Source organism: Vanacampus margaritifer, chromosome 11, assembly GCF_051991255.1.
Source record: "Vanacampus margaritifer isolate UIUO_Vmar chromosome 11, RoL_Vmar_1.0, whole genome shotgun sequence".
NCBI lineage: Eukaryota > Metazoa > Chordata > Actinopteri > Syngnathiformes > Syngnathidae > Vanacampus > Vanacampus margaritifer.
In genome coordinates this window covers 1179602-1198725 of record NC_135442.1, presented here as the reverse complement: position 1 = coordinate 1198725, position 19124 = coordinate 1179602, and the positions used below count along the sequence as shown (strand labels likewise).

Below are 19124 nucleotides of genomic sequence, written 5' to 3'. Positions count from 1 at the left end.
ACACGTGTCCTTCAAGTTTGAAAATGGGAGCGGCAAAGTATTTTTAGAAACACGTCCTGTTCAGTGAATGCAAATTGGACAAATTGATGAATCCAGGTGCGTCTGACCTCAGTAACCACCACGACAATGGCCAGACGCACCTGGATTCATCAATTTGTCCAATCATGAAAGACAGCAAATGAAGGCGTGGTGCTGAGTTCAGGAAGTCGCGGATTTGTGCAAAGAGCCCATTTAGTCAAGGTGGAAAAAAGTAGGGAGAGCCAATCAAGAGCGTTTGCCAAGGAAACACTGACACCACGAGGGCAAAAGATGGTATTACAGTGGCAGGCATGAGTCCGCCTTGCTGTTGCTCAAATGGACCCATTTATTTCTCTTGGGCTTCTTTCTTATCAACTATGTTTGCGTTAAGTAAAAAGTGATCACATTTTCAGGTATGAAACAAATGTTTATGTTAGACGAAATCAACATATAGAATGCTAATTCAATAACCTTTTTTTTTTGCTCATTAATGCTTTTTATTTTTTATTTGTAGCCCTAAACTTCTTTTGTTGTCAGTGAAATGTGACAAATATATAAGGAGACAAACATGTTTTATTTGAACCACTTTTATTTATTTATTATTATTATTATTTCCATCAGAAGTAGCAAAAGCCATACATACAATGTAGCAAACGAAATATGACAACTTTCTCTATACAGACACTGGGACACATTCTCTGCAGTCCAAGGATGAATTAAGGGTGGGGGGGGGGGGGGGTCATCTGGGCAAGGGACGGCCTACATTCTGTCCAGTCCACTTTTCCTTTTGTCACCATGCACTCAAAAGCATTTATTGAATATGTCTTCTTTGTTACGACTGAAAATGGTCTCGTTCAAACCACAATGTGGTTAATGCCGTTACAAAACCTTACATGCAGCCACTGGTTAATAAACGCATTGTATCAAAATGCAATTGTAAGTGCACGAGCTTCTCTTTCTCTTTTTTCTTTTATGACCTCAATTGCTGAATTTGTTTTGGTGCAGGCCTTAAAAGTAAACGTGCATTGAATTGGCGGCAATCTCACTGCCAAATGCAAATTGCCACAAGCTAAGAAAATTGCTAAAAAGTACATTTTGATTTGTTTGAGGTTCACATCCTGACCGTCGAAGTCAGTTCCACTTGAAAGTACAGGTCGGCCTTGTTGTTTTTGTAATGACTCCCACCTGCCACAAGAGGGCGACCACTGACTGGACGAGTGTTTCCCCGCATTTCTTGAGGCCAGGCACATATTTTACTTTAGAATAAAATGGTGGGGATAAAGACAAATGAGAGGGAAAAATAATAATTTCCCCATATTCTCAGAAAGTAGAATCCTCATTTCTACTGCAGTTAAGTGCTCGACTTGGACGATACGAAGTACGTTGGCATTTCTTTACAATGAATCCATTTTGGACTCCTACAAAACATCTCAAATCGGACTATTTGAAAAGGACAAAACAAGAGTATTAAAAATAAATCAGTGATACATTCACTTTACACCCTATAACGTGAATGCATTGTTTATATATATTTTTTAGAAAAGCATTCTGTTTTCCTTGTTTCAGTCAACTTTGTACATAATACAAGCGAGCATTGAGCGACAAAGCAAAAAATAAATATCTTCACTGGAAGTGTTCTTATATATATATATATTTATATCTGTTTATGTATATATAGCTTACTTTTGGGTAGGGTGTGAACTGTGAATGTATCATTTTGGCCAGCTGGTGCAGCGCTAGAAACAAAACGAAAGATGAAATCAACAACAGTGTAACGGCACAGTGCATTTCTATGAAGCCACTTACACGCATAGAAAATAAAAGTTTTCCTTTAACCTCGTGTAGGATGAAAACAATAAACGTGAGCAGTACATTTTGTGCATGATTTTGAGCCGTCAGTGGTACGGGCAACGCTTCAGAAAGATGTGAACTACCAAACAGAACGAGCCGCAACCCACAAAATCGCAATTTTGCACATTTGACCGTTTCGGATCTTCTGGCTGAATGCTTTTTGTTGTCCTTTTAAATAAAATAAAAAGAAGCTGTTTTAGAAAAGAAAGTCAGGCACCAGAAGTCTTCTAATAACAGTCCGATCCATGAAGGCAAAGTATTTACACACAGCGCATAGTAGGCCATTTAAAAAAAAAAAAAAAGGGAAAAAAAGCGAGACCCCTGGAACATTTTGTTTTCGCGAGCTGTCAATGGTGCATCATTGACCGTTCGACAGTATCAGTACATACACAAGGAAACAATCCAGCAGCCATATTTTTGTTTTTACAACAAAAAAAATGCACAACTTGATCACTTACAAAAAACAAAACAAAACTGTCTTTGGTTGACGGCTCAAAAAAGGTTTAGGTTAACTTTCCACCAAGGTCAAACAACTTGACTTTTTTCTTCTCACAAAAAAAAAGTAGAAAGCACCAGACGTGAACGTGGGAGCGGGAACAAAAAATCAAAAAAATTGTGCCTTTCAATAATTCTCCAGCTCATCGAGATTTTTTTGGTGAGCTTTCTGAAGTTGCCACTAGATGGCGCATTTTTCCTGAAATCACATTTTCTGTAGGATAGGCAGCCATTTTGGTTTGAAGGGAATAGGAATTTTCAATGATATCATAATTCATTTCACCCACAACTAATCAATTACTTCCACAACTTAAGACCTTGTTTCACTCCGGATATATATTTTTTTTAATTCCATGAAATAATGTCAAATTGTCGTGTGCTGTATGTACAGTTTAGTGAGCACAAGAACCGATTTTCATTCCCACGTTACGTCTGGGTCAAAACACACTTCAAACATTTTGCACTCACTCAGTCAGCCACGGCAATGGAAACGTTCCCCTTCCGGGGAGACGCCTCCCGTCCCAAACGTCCTGTCCAGCTCCGCCCCCTTTCCGCACTTGCGCAGGTCCACTCTGGAGTCCGTCCGAAAAGAAAGGCACAAGCAAGATGCGCACACAAACGTGTGCTTAGACGCCGGGAAGCAACACAAAGTGTCCTCACAGAAAATAAGCGTCCGTCCATCCGTCCGTCCGTCCGTCCGTCGGGCAGAGGAAGGAAAGAAGCGTGAAAAAGGGTTCGCTTGAAGGTCGCTCATCGCTTTTGCAAAGTCACCATCCTGGTGACGAAGTTGACGATGGCGCTGGCGGGCTGCTCCGGGTCCATCTCGGCAAACAGGTGGCTCACGTTGTCCGTTGTGCTTCCCTGCTTGCGAGCCACAAAACCAAACAACCTGCGAAGAAACCACTCGGACCCGTCAAAAAAGAGCCACAGGACCTTTGTTCAATTTGGACATGGCGCCGTCGCCATCACTTACTTGGTCGGGCCTCCTTCTGGCTTGTTCCACCTGCAAACATTTCAAGCCAATCTTAGGAATTTTCTTCACAGTAACGTTGGGTAAATCTTACAAAAATGTCAACAACAAGAATTGAGAGATGATCTTGTCTCAAATTGTCGGTATGAAACGTGAACACTTATTCTGTCGCATGAACGCACGGCACCGCCATCTAGTGGAAGAATATTTCCTTGGCGTGATCTTGGGGACAGCGATGAACAAAAAAGGCTTGGAGTAAATAAACTGCTCAAATCTTTTTGGAAGACCAAATAAATGAATAATAAGCTGAGCTCTCAATGACTCAAAAGTTGGGGGAATCAAAGCAGGAAATGTTCACCCATCGAAAGAAAGAAAGAAAGAAAGAAAGAAAGAAAGAAAGAAAGAAAGAAAGAAAGAAAGAAAGAAAGAAAGAAAGAAAGAAAGGAATTTGAATGTGTACTCACTTTCTGTCCTGAGGGTCAATATCGCAGAAGGTGACGGTGTTGCAGGGGTAGTGACGTCGGAAGAAAAGCCTAACGACAAAAACGGCAAAATACAAATTGACAGTTTTAAGGCTCGATCCTCTTTAGTCTGTTTGTTACATCCCAAAAATGGGTCTACGGAATGTTTCATAATACTCTTTTAGCGCCAAAAACGTTTAATGGCGTATAATAACATCCAAATGAATGCCGCCAAAAACGTTAATTGACGTTTACTATGTTTTCTTTTTGTTTTGTCCATGCAGCGCTGCCTTGTCATTTTGGGTTGTAAAATCCTAAAACACCAACTAATAATGGCCAGCGGGTGGCAGCATTGTATCCCTTTTCGACGGTCTCCCGGTAAATATGGACAATATGGACTTTGCAATGAAACATCATGAATATGATGAAATAGAACGTTTTCAAGGATGACGTGAATGATCAAAGTCTTTGTCAAATTTAATCGAATTCAGAGCGTCTAATGAAAAAATTGGAATCTTTCATTTGGCGTGCACCGTGTTGACGTGGTGACAGCACACAATATTCTGTTTGCCTTGAAAGATGAGGTCAAATGCTCGAAATTGGCTGGCACCGTCTGTGTTGTTTTTTGGATAACGCGCGGCAGTAAAAGAGATACTGCACAAAAACAACAACATGTTGCTCATCAAAAAGAAGGACGGGAGAAAAATCAGCCCGTCAAGAGTTGATCTTGGTTTTGTTTCTGATTTGTAATCATTTGGGTGAGGCGCGAGTGTCGGATGGAAGGAGTAATCGGGCCAACGTACTTCCTGTGGTTGTCGGTCAGCGTGATGCCCTGCGACGACACCTTGAAGTGCACGACGGTGGCGGCGGCCGGAGAAGCGGCGGCGGCGGCCAGCGTCTCCGAGATGGCCTTGGCGATGGCCTGCGGGCCCGTCAGCGACTCCATGTCCACCGAGTTGATGTACAGCACGTTGCACGCTGCCATCGGAAAGCACACGTTGAGAAGCGGCTCGGGTGCGAACGGGAAGTTGCACGTGCCGCCTTGTGGTTAGTGCGCATGCGTTGCGGGACCACGTCAACGTTTCAAGAAGGAATTCCATTCAAATCATTCCACAGAAGAATTCTTCAACAGCAGTTCTCAAACTGGACTAGAGTTTTTCAATCAAATGTTCAGTTTGAGATGAATGACGGCATACTAGGAGGGTCATTTTGATACTTTGGCGCTTAAATTGTGAGTTGTGTTTTTTTATTTGAGACAAAAATGGGCTCTGCTCGTCAAGAGTGATAAGTTCATTCTGTATATATTTTTCAAAATGCCCTATCTATACATATATAGTTTTTGTTGTTGTTTTTTATACCCTCTATGGAGAATAAAAGCAGTATTGTGCAATGAACAAAACTGATTATGCTGCATATTTATATTAAAAAAAAAACGAATTCGAATATTTCATATGATAGAGACTTGAAAAAGTCAAAACATGGTAAGAGCAGAATGTTTTAGTTTTTTGAAAATGGTTTACGGTATATGCAAAATGATGATTTGTAATGAGAGTCAATGTGACCAAAATGGGCATTTTATAAAAAAAAAAAAAAGTGGTACAAATCTCACTCTCCCATTTGCAATAATGTAGAAATGACCGCATGGTGCCACTTCGAACCTCTACATGTGATGACAATCTACTGACATTTTTTGTGTTTTTTTTTTTTTTTTTTGCACATCAAATTAAAAAATAAAAAATAAAAAATAGGGCAAATGCTACCCATGGGTTAAACGGTTAAAAAGTGCATTCTTAAATACTGAGACCAGCGCACTTATAAAAAAACCAAACGACAACAACATTGAAAGCAATTCCTCCTCCCTATCTTGGCTTTGGGATTAAAGTCCAATAAGTGACATATTGTCACTTAAAGCTGGCATCTCTAAAGGTTGCTTTGGAGAACAAAAATATGCACGCACTCACTTGCCCCAAAAAGTTTGAGAACCCCTGTTATCATTTTTATTATTATTATTATTATTATTATAGAAGCCTGTTAAGAGACAACATTGAAAGAGTTTGCTTGACAAAAGTGTTTCCAACAGAAGCATTCGACGACGTCATTTCCACACTTAAAACGAACCGAGTGCAGACACGTCACAGGATGCACATTCCAGATGGAGCGTTCCAAAATGCACTCAATCAAGACTCAGCGGCTTTTACCGTGGGACTCGGCCGGGACCCTCTGCACCGGCATAGCGAGGACGGCGGCTTGGCGGTCCGAGTGATTGACAATCAACAGTTACTGAATTTTCGAGGAGACGCCGCCGCGCAAGCGCCAACGTGCAAACGTCCGACATGTTACCTGCTCCTTGTTTCAGTCGCTCAGCCAGTGGATTGCTTTTCACCACTTCGGGTTCTTCCTCAACAAGGTCTGCAAAATACAAGACGACGGAGACGACGGTTAGCTCATCAGATTTTGCTGCAGGACATTCAACTTCTTCCACTCCAGCCTTTATTTTGGTGGTCAGTTCACAAAATGTCCGAATTCAAGAAAACGAGGTACTTGCGGCCAAAATGTGACGTCGCGTTCAAATGCCTAAAAAGTTTGTTCCGGTTCGGTCTGCTCTCGGATACGAGGAAAGCGCAAACCTGTGGTGGGGATGATGAGCTTGCAGGGCAGGGCCAGCGGCGTGATGGCATGTTGGTAGACCAACGCCGACAGACAACCTGAAAGCAGACAGCGATTTCGTTTGCTGCTCGTCATGCACGTGAGCGTCGAATCCAGCCGGCAACTTCGTCACCAAACATTGCGAGTTTTGGAGGCGAGCGCGTTTCCGCTCACCAAAGTAGGGCTCGTTGGGACAACCCTTGAGTTTGACTCCTTTGGGGCTGCTCTCGATCAGGAAATGCCTCACCAGCTCGTTGCTGATGTCACCTGCGAGAAAGACAGCGAGACGTGTTTGTGTTCATCGACTGGCATGAAGACAAACGTGTCTTCTGTCGGATCTGACATAAAAGTCGCATTTGTTTTGCCGTCACCTTTCTTGTTTGGATGCACTGAAGGTGGCGGCGAGGCCACCTTCATAGCCAGGCCGTACGCCCCCTTAAAGGAGTGGCTGTCCCGGATCACAAAGGCGCCGGGTTCTTTTTCCCGCAGCACGCTGATTGCTAGAATACACTTAATGCTTTTACACACTTTTTTGTGTGTGTGTGTGTGTGTGTGTGGATATTTATGCGGAATGTGCAGCTTACCTTGTTCTCTGGATATGTCGGGCTTGTACCAGAACTTGGACGTATCTTGGACAAACTTGACGTTCAGCCTGCCCTCGGGATCTGCAGGGAAACACCATTGCGGCAACACGCACACACATACAGTCAACGAAGAACGTGCCATTCGTCGTGGTCTTTGGTAATCAAATCATTGTGTTTCTGCATTTCTGAATTGTTGACTGACAAATAAGAGTTTAAAACTACTGAAATGTACTCAAGTAAGGTTTCTGCTAGGACAACAAGAGCCAAAATGTATTTGTCAAAAAAGTGGTGGGGGACAAACGGCCGTCCGTCATCCAGCAATTACTGTCCGAGGTTCGTCAACGGCAAAATACCAAAAAGTATATAATACGTTTTGGCACCATGGCAATATAGAAAATAGAACGTTGTTATACGTTTTTGGGAGCAAATGAGTTAGGTGCCGAGGGTGAGTATTTTTGCCACCTCTGAGAAGAACACAAAATGGCTCCAACTGATCAAATAATATTCGTCCCCAGCACGTCAGAGAAAAAAGTGCGCTCAGAAAGTCTCCTTACCAGACATGTTGAAGCGTGAGAAGTCCGAGAGGGTGTGGAAATATCCGGGATTGCTTCCCGCGCTCGCCGGTGACATGACCTTTCCGTTCAGCGAGCCGTACGATAACGTTCCGTTTGGTCTGTCGCCGCTCGACATGCGCCTCTTTTCTGGAAGCTGAGGTTGAAAAGCAGGCGTGGCGCTTCCTTGTCGGAAGCCGACGCCCGTCGTGGTCATTCCCGCATCCTGGTAGACCGCCGGGGAAACGGGGAAGGAGGGGGTTGGTGGTCCCAGGTAGCCCGAAGAACTGCTCTGTCTGGACAGGCTTCCGTGCCGCTCGTCCGGCGTGGCATAGCCGCTGTGCGTGGGCTGTCGCTCTAAACTGGGGCTCCTTTGAGACACTTGCGAAAGTGACGGGTGCCGGCCCAGCACTGGACTTCCGTGGGACTGGGAGACGGACGCGTGCCGGCTCAGGACGGGACTGCTTGGCACGGGTGGCCCCAAGGACGCTTGTCTGCTGAGGATCGGGCTCCGTTGAGAGTGTTGCCCCGTCGAGGCCTGCCGGGGGAGCACCTGACTACTCGGACCTCCCTGAGACTGATGACGTCCAAGGATGGGACTGCCACTGAAGCCCAGCACACCGGCCTCAAAACCGTTAACCGCTGATACTTTCGGACGCATCGTGTAACCTTCCTGATAAGCACTTGGGTGCTTCTCCAACACACCGTTGTCAGCCGTGGTCATGATGGATGCCCGGTGCGGCAACTGCGGACTTCCGGGACTGACTACAGTCTTGGAGGGTTCCGTGTAGGCGGGTTGGATAGAATCTGAGGCGGCGTAGCTCCTGGTTTGGGTGCCGGGTCCAAGACTGGACAGTGTTGGAGTCGCAAAGCCGAGGTAGGAGGATGTTGCAGAAACGGAATCGAGATGAGAGCAATTGGGAGAAGCGGATGCTTGATGCGAGGTTGTTGGAGTGCCGTATGCGCTCACTGCTGCCGGAGTGTGCAAACTCGAATCAGTAGTGACTTGGGACGGACTGCTGAAGTTGCTCTCGGCTGAGGCCGGATCGCTGGAAGAGGATCGAAAAAGGTGTGTCAGACACATCGGACACACGTGCCTACAGTCGGTTCCTCCGCCGGGAACAAAAGTAGTCAACATTTTCACCGTGTGGCCTGGGACGGAAAAGGCAAGCACTCACCCGAGTGAGCTCTGGATGGGGCTGCTACTGGACAACGGCGAGTTCAGGGCATGGGAGGCGGGACTTGGACTTCTCGGTTGCTCTGTCGGGTCTCCGTGAGGACTACGGCTTCGGGGTGCGGTGGCTTGTTCTCCGCCTGGAACGGCCGACCTTGCGACGGTCTCCACGTAACTTCTGGCTGCTGAATGCCAGAGGAAGCGATCGTGAGAAACCGCAGTTTCCTGACACGTTTGTTGACTTTGAATTGAACGTCATGTGAAAATGGGAGCGTGGATCATTGGGGATGCAACGATATTCAAACATCACGATAAGATGCTCACGTCACGATAATTATCACGATATTGTGGGGAGATTGGCGATATAAAAAAAGGTTACAATATTGTTAAAAAAAGAAAAAGAGCTCGTACTAAAAAAAAAAGCATAATTTGGTGCATAACAGCAATGCATATAAACAATCTCTAATAATGAGGCACTTACTTGCTCATGCACGCACACATTGACTTCCTCCACATATTGATTCGATTTACTAGCATATTACGTTCCCCTTCATCGCACCATTAGCGTGGACTTTAAACATGCCTTGTGAAAATTAAACTGCACTAAAAAACTAGCCACCAGAGGGTGCTAGAACCGCACAAAGGGAAATCAAGCTGGCTTTTTGAACAGATGTCCTGCTTTTAATATCATGACATGACTATGACGATATTGTGGCCGTTTTAATATCGCGATATTGCTGTTATCGCCTAGACAGACGGAAGGATGTATGGCTGGAGTGAGGTGATTACGTTAGCATCTCATTTTAGATGCTTACCTTCTTCGTCCTCATCATCTGAGAGGCATCGTTGGGAATAATTCACAGAAACAAAAAATGGTAAGGGTGAAGCCTACAAAGCCGAGCAAAGGTTTTGCTTGAAGTTTTGAAAGCTTGTTTGCTAACACACTCAAATAAACTCTACAAATTCTCATTTGACATTTTAGGGGCTAGAACATTTGAACTTGAGGCAGATGTGCTACCTTCATTTTCCAATAAATCGGAGGCTAACACTGGCCAGAGAATAATAAAAATGTAAAGAACTCCAACTTCAAGTCTAAGCGGGAGTACAGAGAAGAGTGAATACTTCAAGAATTTGAAGGATTTAAGATCATCAGTACTGCTATTAATGATTGCATTTTAACACTGATCACAGTTTAGTGTTCATGTTTTCTTTACAAAAAAAGAAAAAAAAGTAACAACAACCTGAGCCGGTTTGATTGAGCATGAGATCGGCGGGATTGTGGGGTTTTAATCCCAGGGCTGACAGTGGAGTCTTGGCAAGACCCGGAGGTGAGCGACCTAAAACGAATGAAAATAAATCAACTGTTACCGGCAGACACGTCATTTCCTAGCACGGCAGCACAAATTCTCGACTTACAGCAGCACATTTCCAAACTCTGTATGATGTTAACATTGTCTCACTAATGCTGATTGAATGATCAGAGCACGTCAAGACATCCAAATCCTGCATTTGAGACATTTGCAGAGGGTTGCGGTCATGCTTCATGCTCGGATGGAGGGAGCCAAACATGCACTCGCTGCGGCATCACAACAAACTCAACACAACATGACCCGCAGCGTTGTCTTTCAAGTTGACTTCCCATTTACAGTCCGTCATATTCACACTTACGGCACAAATTGACCCCGTGTGTAAATGGGAGTGCGACTCAAATGAGGATAAGCAAAATCCAAAATGGATAGATGACATTAAACATGGACAAATTGACCTCTTCCTGAGAAACAACAAAACGGGAGGGTTTCATCGCTACTCAAAGCTGGGTACACACTTACCGATATTTGGACAAGTAACGATTATCCGGACTTATCATCTTGAGGAGTGAGGATGTGTTAAGAGTGAATTGCACGCTCACCGATTTGCTCGTCAAATGGTCGGGATCGCCAAAATAGTTCAACCTGGTCACTGATTGCAAACTTTGCGTGGTGGGTCGAGCCCCAGATTTTTTTTTATTGTGATGAGAAACTAAATAATAGCCAACCTTTCAGTACTGCTCCTCAAATGAGGAGTCTTAGTACAAATAAAAGTACGATTAAAAAAAAAAAAAAAGTAGCGTTGCCTCAAATGGGCAAACCCACGTTTGAAAACCTCATCTTGAGATGTTCGAAATCGTTTTTGTGTGTACCCCGCTTCAAGGACCACTCAGGCAGGGGGTTGGAGTGGGAAGGGGGCGGGGTCCTATCTGTACATGACTGACATGGGACGATGGAACTCACTTACCGAAGCACAACATCTCCCTCTTAACTGTGGGCTGCGTCCGCACCAGGCTAAGTGGATACTCGCCAATGTGATTTGTGGACTCTGCTTAAACCAATTTAGCAACATGTGTCACATGCACTACTTAACTAATAGTGAAACATTCACAAGTTTTGCTATTTACAGCAAAACTCTTTAAAGTTAACTCACAACATAACATTTGGTGTTGCCGAAGAAAATCAAGGCAAACAGTGAGAGAACATCACATGAGACAAATGTAGAACATTTCCATGATCCAATCAAAATGGTGAAAATGTTATCACCATTTCATTCAAATATGTCGGTGACCGCTAAAAGTCAAAGTAGGTATTGGACGAAGCGAACTCGGCCTGAGCGCCACAGTGCCAGCCAGAGGGCAGACTTACACAGGTTGAAGTAAGGGGTTTGCGGCGAGGTGGGGAAGGCGGGGGTTTGGGGGAGCGCCTCACCACCAACTGTGGGGGTCGGGCTGGCGGGCCCACCCTCCAGCTCCTCAAAGGCTTCCCGGTAGCTGTGCATGTGTCTCTGAGGGGGGAAAACATCACAAGGAAACACATTCAGGAAAACGAAATCAAGCGATGATCAACGGCCCCTCGCTACTTCCGATAACGGCAAATTTGCACAAATTGACTTTGCCAACCACTTCTTGTCATTCAATAAATCTTGTGTCCAGGGCGTTTTTTTTTATCTCCAAATGTTCCAGGGATCTAAGACTTACAAAATGACTTACAAAATACATACAGTGTTTTGTTGAGACCACTACAAAAAAATGCTCGGTGCTCAGGCCCTAAAAGTCTTTCAACAGCGTAACTAACTTATTGATGTTACCGAAGACTTTGTACCTCCTTGGGCCGTCCGCCGGGGTTCATGGCGATGGCGTTGACAAACTCCGGAGAAACGCAGCGAACAGGGGAACGGACTGCAACATCAGTGGAGGTTGTGTCTTGTGGATCGTCGCTCATGATCCTGCGCCGGGGCACAACTGCCGGCTCATCCAGAGACATGGCACGGGTACGGACACCTGTGAAGGTATCCACCGAAGTGAGCTCAAATTCAGTAATGGCCGCTTGTGGCCAGTTGTTAGTTCTTGGGAACACTCACTGCTGTATAAACACAATTGGACGAACGCTAGCGTCAGGCTTCAATCAAGAGACCAGCACACAGTTAGAGTCAAGCAAATTCATCCATTTTCTTTACCATTTATTATTTCAGGTGTGGGAGCCTAACCCAGCTAACTTTAGGAGAAAGTTGGGGTACGCCAAGGACTGGTTGCCAGCTATTGGCAGGGAACATATAGACAAAAAAACGCACTCGCACCTATGGACAATTTAGAGTCTTCAGTGGACCTAATGCACTGTGTAAAAAAAAAAAAAAGAAGAAGGTAAGATTAAGCAAACCCTCTGGTTATGTTGTGGGTCCAATTAATTCATTTTAAAGTTACAAAAATGCTAGCAGTAGCTTTTAGGTATGAAACTACTGCTTGAATTCAGTGTCATTTACGCAGTGCTTGCTAGAAGTTCACTTATTTGCATGTTTTAGGGGATTTTATTGGTGCCTTTTCTGACATTTTTGGCTAATTCAAGATTCGCTGCGTCAAACTGACCCTGGAACATTATTGCTGTTCCTGAGCAAGAACATAACAGGAAGGTTAAACGAGCAGCGACGTGTTGCGCAATCAGATGTTAGAACAAACGCATTTCCATACAAACAAAAGACACTCAAAAGCAGATGGATGGACGAGAACTTGCAGGAACACTCCAGAAATTTGTTGCAATAGGACGAGGGAACAAACCCGAAAGGTAGTGAGACTGAGAAGAAGAGGAAATTCTGGAGGTGACCATTCGGGTACGTGCTGAGTATTCTGGGTAAACAAATGAATGAAAGGTAATGATGATGAAAAAGAAATGCTGATGTCCTAAGATCAAGACAAGAATGAGAAACCAGAAAACTGAACTGGCAGTTTGGTTTGTATAGCACTGAACCGTCCTAGTTTTGCTATGAGGTCTTGGTGAGGGACAGTGTGTCGGGTTTTTTAGGTCATGCTACCAATGAAATCCGCATGGGAGTCAGCTCCAGTGTATGAAACACTACACTACATTAGAAACACAGAAAAAATACATTTGTGTTCTTACCTGCAACTCTTTGAGCCACCAGTCCTTCAACGTTGAAGACTTGATCAGGTTCACAGTCCCTTGAGGAGGGCAATGTTGGTCCAGCAGCTTTTGGGCTGGTTTGGGGTTCGAAGACCTCGGTGGACTGAGACGAAGCGCTTGGTTGAAAGGTGTCGATTGCCTTGAGCTGGAGTTGACCAACTTCAGAAGCTGGTGAAGAAGGACTGGTTCCTGCGGTTTTCAGTCTGAACACAGGGGCCGGCTCCGGCGTGCTGGGGTTCACGGGTGACTGTTGGCTGTCCTGGTTAGACATCGGAGGAGGATCCACCTCATAGATAGCTCTGCTTTGGCTCTGAAAGAAGGATGGCTGCGTGGTGACAACACCAGCTTCCCTCAGAGGAGCACTTTGCGATTTTGGTATGAAAGAACGGCTCGGCTCCAAGTCCAACATCAGTAGATTGAGCGTCTCTATGGATTTCTCAATCTCTTCCTGTGAAGCGCTGTGGCGATGAGGGAACTGCGGAAGGCTCTGGTGAACCGGCATCGCAACTACGGAAGGCAGCGTCCAGAGATTGAGTCCTTCGGTTACAGGCTCTTCAGGCACACCGAACCGTTGCCAAATATTGAGACCACGTTGGACAGCGTCCCTGCTACTCGTGGTCCGGGAGGGAGCCGCGGGCATAGACTGTGTATCTGTCCCAAGTGACTGTGAACGATACAGATTCTGAGTTGCAGGTCCAGAATCATTACGAGTCAGTGTAACGGGTTTGTCTGTTAAACAAATTTGCGAGTGTACTGTTTCCACTGGGCTTTCCGCAACACTGCGCTCCAGGTAGGGCACGTGGTCCTGGCCGTTAATGACGGATTCCGACTGATAGTAGAGATCTGCCGGCGTGGCTCGGCCGTCGGCGGAGGAGAACGTCCCCAGACTGTCCACGCTGTTTGCCTTTTGACTGCTCGGCAGTTCGTCATCTAAAATGTCCGTTTCCCGGTCAATGTTGCGGTGACCGTTCACATGGATCTGAGCGGGCACCCTGTGGAGTATCCCGCCGACAGCGGAAGTCGGGGACACGTGGTAGCCCTTACAATGCATGGGTCCCTCCAGTCCACCCAGGAGCTGTTCCAGCTCCTGTTTCTCCTGCGGGCTGATGGGTTGCTGGTTGTGGAGATGGACTTGGGGTATCTCCTCAACGGTGGGAACACTTGGCAGGTTCACAGTAGGATGGACTGCCGCCACTTCGTCCGTTCTGTCTGTTTTAATTGAGGCTGTCGAGTTCCCCGAGTCGCTGCTCACTGACAAGGCGTGGTCGACGGCGGGTAGCGTGTGCTCAATAGCAGTGGGTGGGAGCCCATTGACCGTGACGGTCCCATCAACAGACTCTTTTTTGCGCACTTTGGCATAGAGACTCCCGTCCAAAGGTCCTTGGGTGTGGATGACTTCTGCAACAAGAAGAAGGGTTGATGGTCAGACAAGTGCATTCAAAGCGACACCATTGTGGTTTGAGGAACTCCTGAGCTCCGATGTATAGGGAAAGTGTGTGGGCATTGCCAGAACAGCTGAAGTTAAATTCTGGCTCACGTCCACTTATTTTACTGACTTCAGGAAATGAGTAAGCTCTGAGGCATGCAGTGTGGAAAAAGTATTTCATCACACAAGTCTGCCTTCTGCTTCGTGAAGCCAATTAGAAAAATCGGTGCCACCTAAACAATGCCCAGGGATGCGTTGCTTGTTGCTGTGCGAATGCAGAAAACAGGCATCAGATTCAAATCACTGAATGGAAGACTTGAACGATTCAATGAATCTAGCAAATAAAAACACATTTGGCTAACACTGTCAACAGGGCGGCCTTTATTAGCCCTAAACATTTGCTGGCTTCTTTTTCTTTTGACATTTTGCAAATTATTGAATTGCACCGTCTTTGGTGTACCAAAGAAGTAAACCAACGAATGCTAATAAATGAAAAAGCTGAACTAGTTACAGCCAGGCCAATAATTTACCCAATTCAGCATTGCGCAATAAAATCAACAGCGTGTAACACTTGACAGTCTGGATTAGTTCCTCACAAACAAAGTGTTCCAATTTCACAGATAAGGGCTAAAATGATATTTATAAGACACTTCCATCTGGCCTCCGGAAACATAAAACTCTACGATGCGGCTACATATCAACATAATTTACCATGCCAGCATTCGAGGAAAGTATGAATTAGCGCTGTTATATCCTTACCAAACAGAATCATTCATACATTTGTCTTTCATCAAGAATTAAGTGAGAAAATTGATAACTAGTGTCAAGGCTGGAGGCAGCATCGCTCATGCATTTAAAAAGCATCACTGACGCTGATCAACATAGAATTACTGACGCAAGATCTCGTCTTACTGTCTCTAAATTCAGGAGCTCAATCCAAATGTGACTCAGAGTTCAAATGATCAGAGGACTCATTTTTAATATTCTACTGCGAAAACTTTGGAATTGGAAGGAGGTTCCCCTACCTGTTGAAGCGGTGGATGCCAGCCCCAAACTAAAATGGTGGAGTCCCCAGTGAGGAACATGCGCTATCACAGACTTTGGGAGTTGGCTCTGATCACCGTCCCGTCTCCCCGTCCCACTTCCCCCCCCTGTCTCACTGTCTGTCTGTGTGGATCAAGAGCGCTCGCGCTCTCACTCACTGCTCATTGACTTATGTGTGGGAGGTCCCAGACAGCTTTTGCACCGTGGATGTGGAGGGCTGGTGGGAGGGTGTTGCACACAAAGTGACAGTTTGAGAGAAGGACGCGAAGCCCCTCTAGGTCTTGCAAAGCCACTCGAATTGAATTGAGTGGAACGACTACACACGCACTGCATGTTAATGTCGGTATTGACATTTCCGCAAGTAAGCGCTTCCCTTTCAAGCACGCACAGCGGATCGTATCGTGGCAACCAAAGGAGGGAGAACGCCATCCATCCTACTCAAGACGGACGGAGAACACTGTACAGTACAGATAACCAAACCTTCCTCCTCTGACGGTCATTCTTAGGAACAGAAGTCATGTTCTTGGGTCAATTTGACCTAGGGCTTGTTTGGTTATGAAGAAAAAGATTGATTCATCTCATTATTAACTCAACTAGAAAATATTATGCATTACAAAATGCATCATTCCTGTCGATAACGCTTATAAGCAGAAGTTTTCATGATGAAAAAATGCTTATTAATTCCTTCCTTTTAATGCAGTCATGGCAAATCCAGGTCCAGACCCAGGCGCTAGCTAGCTCGCTAACTAGCTCCCATGGAGCTCGTTTACATGCTAGGGAGATAGCTAGCTAGCATCAGCGGCTAAAGCAAAACTGTGGCAGGGTTTTTTCTTTCTGCACCTGTATTTGCCACCTCTGGTCATGTCGCAAACAAACCATCACTGGATTTCATTTATTGTTGGGATTGTCTGGGACTTAACAACTGTTTACTGTTTTTTATTTGATTGCTTTTATTTTGCCTAGTGTTTTTATTGCAAATATTTACTCTAATTGTCACTTTAGCACGGTGCTAACAAGGTCAAACAAGGTGCTTCTGACTTATCTGGGTCATGTCACCGCCATAGGGACGGAGCTCTGTCAAGAACCGAGGACCGCAATGTTCAGAGTTTGAATCGATGGAGCATTCACATCACCCACGTTGTGTCCACATCACCATGCAGGAACTTTGCGTGCGTGTGTGGACCAGAACAAGCCAGAACAATTGAGCCTTTGTCATTGTACAAGATCACGTAGCCTCTGCAAGAGGTGGGATAATTCACTTCCAACAACAAATGGAGACCTTTTCCTAAAAATGTCAATTCCCTTCAATGTATTGTGACAGCATTAGTGTTGACACTTGACACTTAATAGTCACACGATGGTCACTTTTACTTATCGAGCAAAAGACCCCAGTTTTGCCGTTCCTCGTTATCAAGCGCCATCTTTACTTTTCAGAATGACGTGACTCAAGAGTGTCCGCAGTATCCACACATTTGTACTTGAGGAAATCTAATCTGGCAATTTACACTCGTTGCCAAGACTATTTGTGTTGTGAACTCCTCTTTGTTGCTAGTTTTGGATGTCGGAGGCAGTGACCCAAGACCCACAGAACACAGGCATGTGAACGCGTGCTTTTCATACTCTCCAGGGGGTAAATTTCTTTTCTCTGTGCAATCCAAGTTCCACTAGTGAAGAGGAGAATGTCTGCCATTCTGACCCCGTAGCTTTCATCAATTACGTAACAAGTGGAGAGGGTGGACCGTGACGGTTTTGGCTGCAGTGACCGCTTGGTTACGCATGTTCTTGTTCAGACTGGCAAGTAAAAAAAAATTGAAAAATCAACAGATGAGCCATCCCACCTGGAAGCTTCCATATCCTCTTGTCTAGACGGTTACAGATAAAACTCACACAAAAGCACAACTAAGGATTAAAGATAAACAACACACACAAAGCATGGAAGGTGTGGTGCACAGACGGATATTTTAAGGTTGTAGGCGGGCGGGGGGCAGGTGGTGGAACTGGGTGACCTTTTAATCTCTCAACTATGAACTGTGAACTCTGTGGCAACAGAACCGCGTTAGCAGCGGAAATAGCACGTGTCTTACATGGGCAAACACGCTCTCAACATCTTGAGGAAGGGTGTGTGTGTGAGGGGGGATGGGGGGGGGTTTGTTTAACAGTTGGGGGCGCGCCTACCAAGCACAAATGTTTCACTAATAAGACAATGGGACGGATTATTGATTACAAGTACAAGCATTTAGAGATGGACAAGAAGACAAATTTTGTGCATTCAAATTCAGGAAAAAAAAAGAAAAAAGAAGAAGCTTCAAGGGGGACATTTAATGAGGATTTGACAGTTTAATCGCATGCTGTATGCGGTTGAGGGAAACGAAACAAGATGCTCATAAATGAGGTCAAGTACATCTAAATTCAGTTTGCTACTCTGACCCAATCCACAACCAAAAAAGGTCCTCAGCAAATGTAAGCAAAGTACAGAAAAGCTCTCAGTTTATGAAATATTCATCAACATACGAGTCAATAAATGTCTCTGAGTGCACTTAGAGTCCAGTGCCACTGGGATGAAGGTTACTTTAAAAGTGGGCCGGAGAAGAAAGACTAATAACGATTGATATTGAGCAAAAACAGAACTTGTTGCTTTGGTATGAGCCGTAACTTTCCAAAATTAGATTTCACTGTCGGTAAAGAATACAATTTGAAATGAAATGCTGATGCCGCCTGGAATTACACCGAATACATGTTTGGCTCTGGATAGTCTCTTGAAAAACCATCAGGAGTCATTAGTCGGGTTGCGGTGGGTTGGGGGTGCCTTAGGGAACAAGTGCATCGTGAATAATCTGCAGAGTTGTCCGCAAGCGTCTGATTCAAGAGGCGAGTCCAAGCATAGACTTCAGTCTGGTGGATGAGCAAAAAGCACAAGCGTATCATTGTCTCAGTCCTTGATAGCTTGCACAGACACACGGAAAGAAGGCCATTAAGGCTCTTGTTCGAGTAAAACTACTGGAAAATTGACGGGTGTGTTCTTTCAGATTAAATATGTCCATCCCCGATCCATAAAAGCTCCGAAGAAACACAATTTTGCATTAATTGTCGTGACTCATATTTTCCCTGTGCTTGTGTGGGTGTCAGTGGTAATCAGTCCAGGTTGTATACCTTGACTGTCCCACACAAAATCTGGGATAGAATCTATCCCAGCTGTGATTCTGCACAGGGAAAGGCTGATAGAAAAATCTGGGGCAGAAGGACATTAGGACGGTGAAGCTTGATCAAGAACAAACACTAAAAACCTGAACTGTTATTTTCAGAGTAGAGGGTACAATCCATCCGTCCATCCATCCATGTTGTCCTAATTTGGGTCTCAGGTGAGCTGGAGCATATCCCTGCTCACTTTGGGCATGAGATGGGGCCCACCCGGGACTGGTCACCAACCAATCACAAGGCACATACAGACAAACAAGCAGAATC

General features: G+C 45.1%; 1 protein-coding gene across 16 annotated transcripts in view; it reads right to left on the bottom strand.

Moving 5' to 3' along the window:
• Window positions 1-589: 589 nt before the first annotated feature.
• Window positions 590-19124, bottom strand: part of tns1b (tensin 1b) — a 93664-nt gene continuing 75129 nt past the window's right edge. For 5 of the 16 annotated variants that reach the window (XM_077579110.1, XM_077579108.1, XM_077579114.1 and 2 more), the window contains 17 exons: window positions 13172-14590; window positions 11882-12060; window positions 11426-11564; window positions 9992-10087; window positions 9566-9583; window positions 8755-8935; window positions 7580-8625; window positions 7026-7106; window positions 6813-6941; window positions 6616-6708; window positions 6423-6500; window positions 6136-6204; window positions 5994-6041; window positions 4599-4773; window positions 3799-3867; window positions 3338-3367; window positions 590-3253 (listed from right to left, as the gene is read on the bottom strand). In XM_077579110.1, the coding sequence (XP_077435236.1) occupies window positions 3115-3253; window positions 3338-3367; window positions 3799-3867; window positions 4599-4773; window positions 5994-6041; window positions 6136-6204; window positions 6423-6500; window positions 6616-6708; window positions 6813-6941; window positions 7026-7106; window positions 7580-8625; window positions 8755-8935; window positions 9566-9583; window positions 9992-10087; window positions 11426-11564; window positions 11882-12060; window positions 13172-14590 (3989 nt within the window). In that variant the 3' untranslated portion in view covers window positions 590-3114. The remainder of the gene's footprint in view (window positions 3254-3337; window positions 3368-3798; window positions 3868-4598; window positions 4774-5993; window positions 6042-6135; window positions 6205-6422; window positions 6501-6615; window positions 6709-6812; window positions 6942-7025; window positions 7107-7579; window positions 8626-8754; window positions 8936-9565; window positions 9584-9991; window positions 10088-11425; window positions 11565-11881; window positions 12061-13171; window positions 14591-19124) is intronic. The other 11 variants (XM_077579118.1, XM_077579117.1, XM_077579123.1 and 8 more) reach the window with 8 other exon arrangements.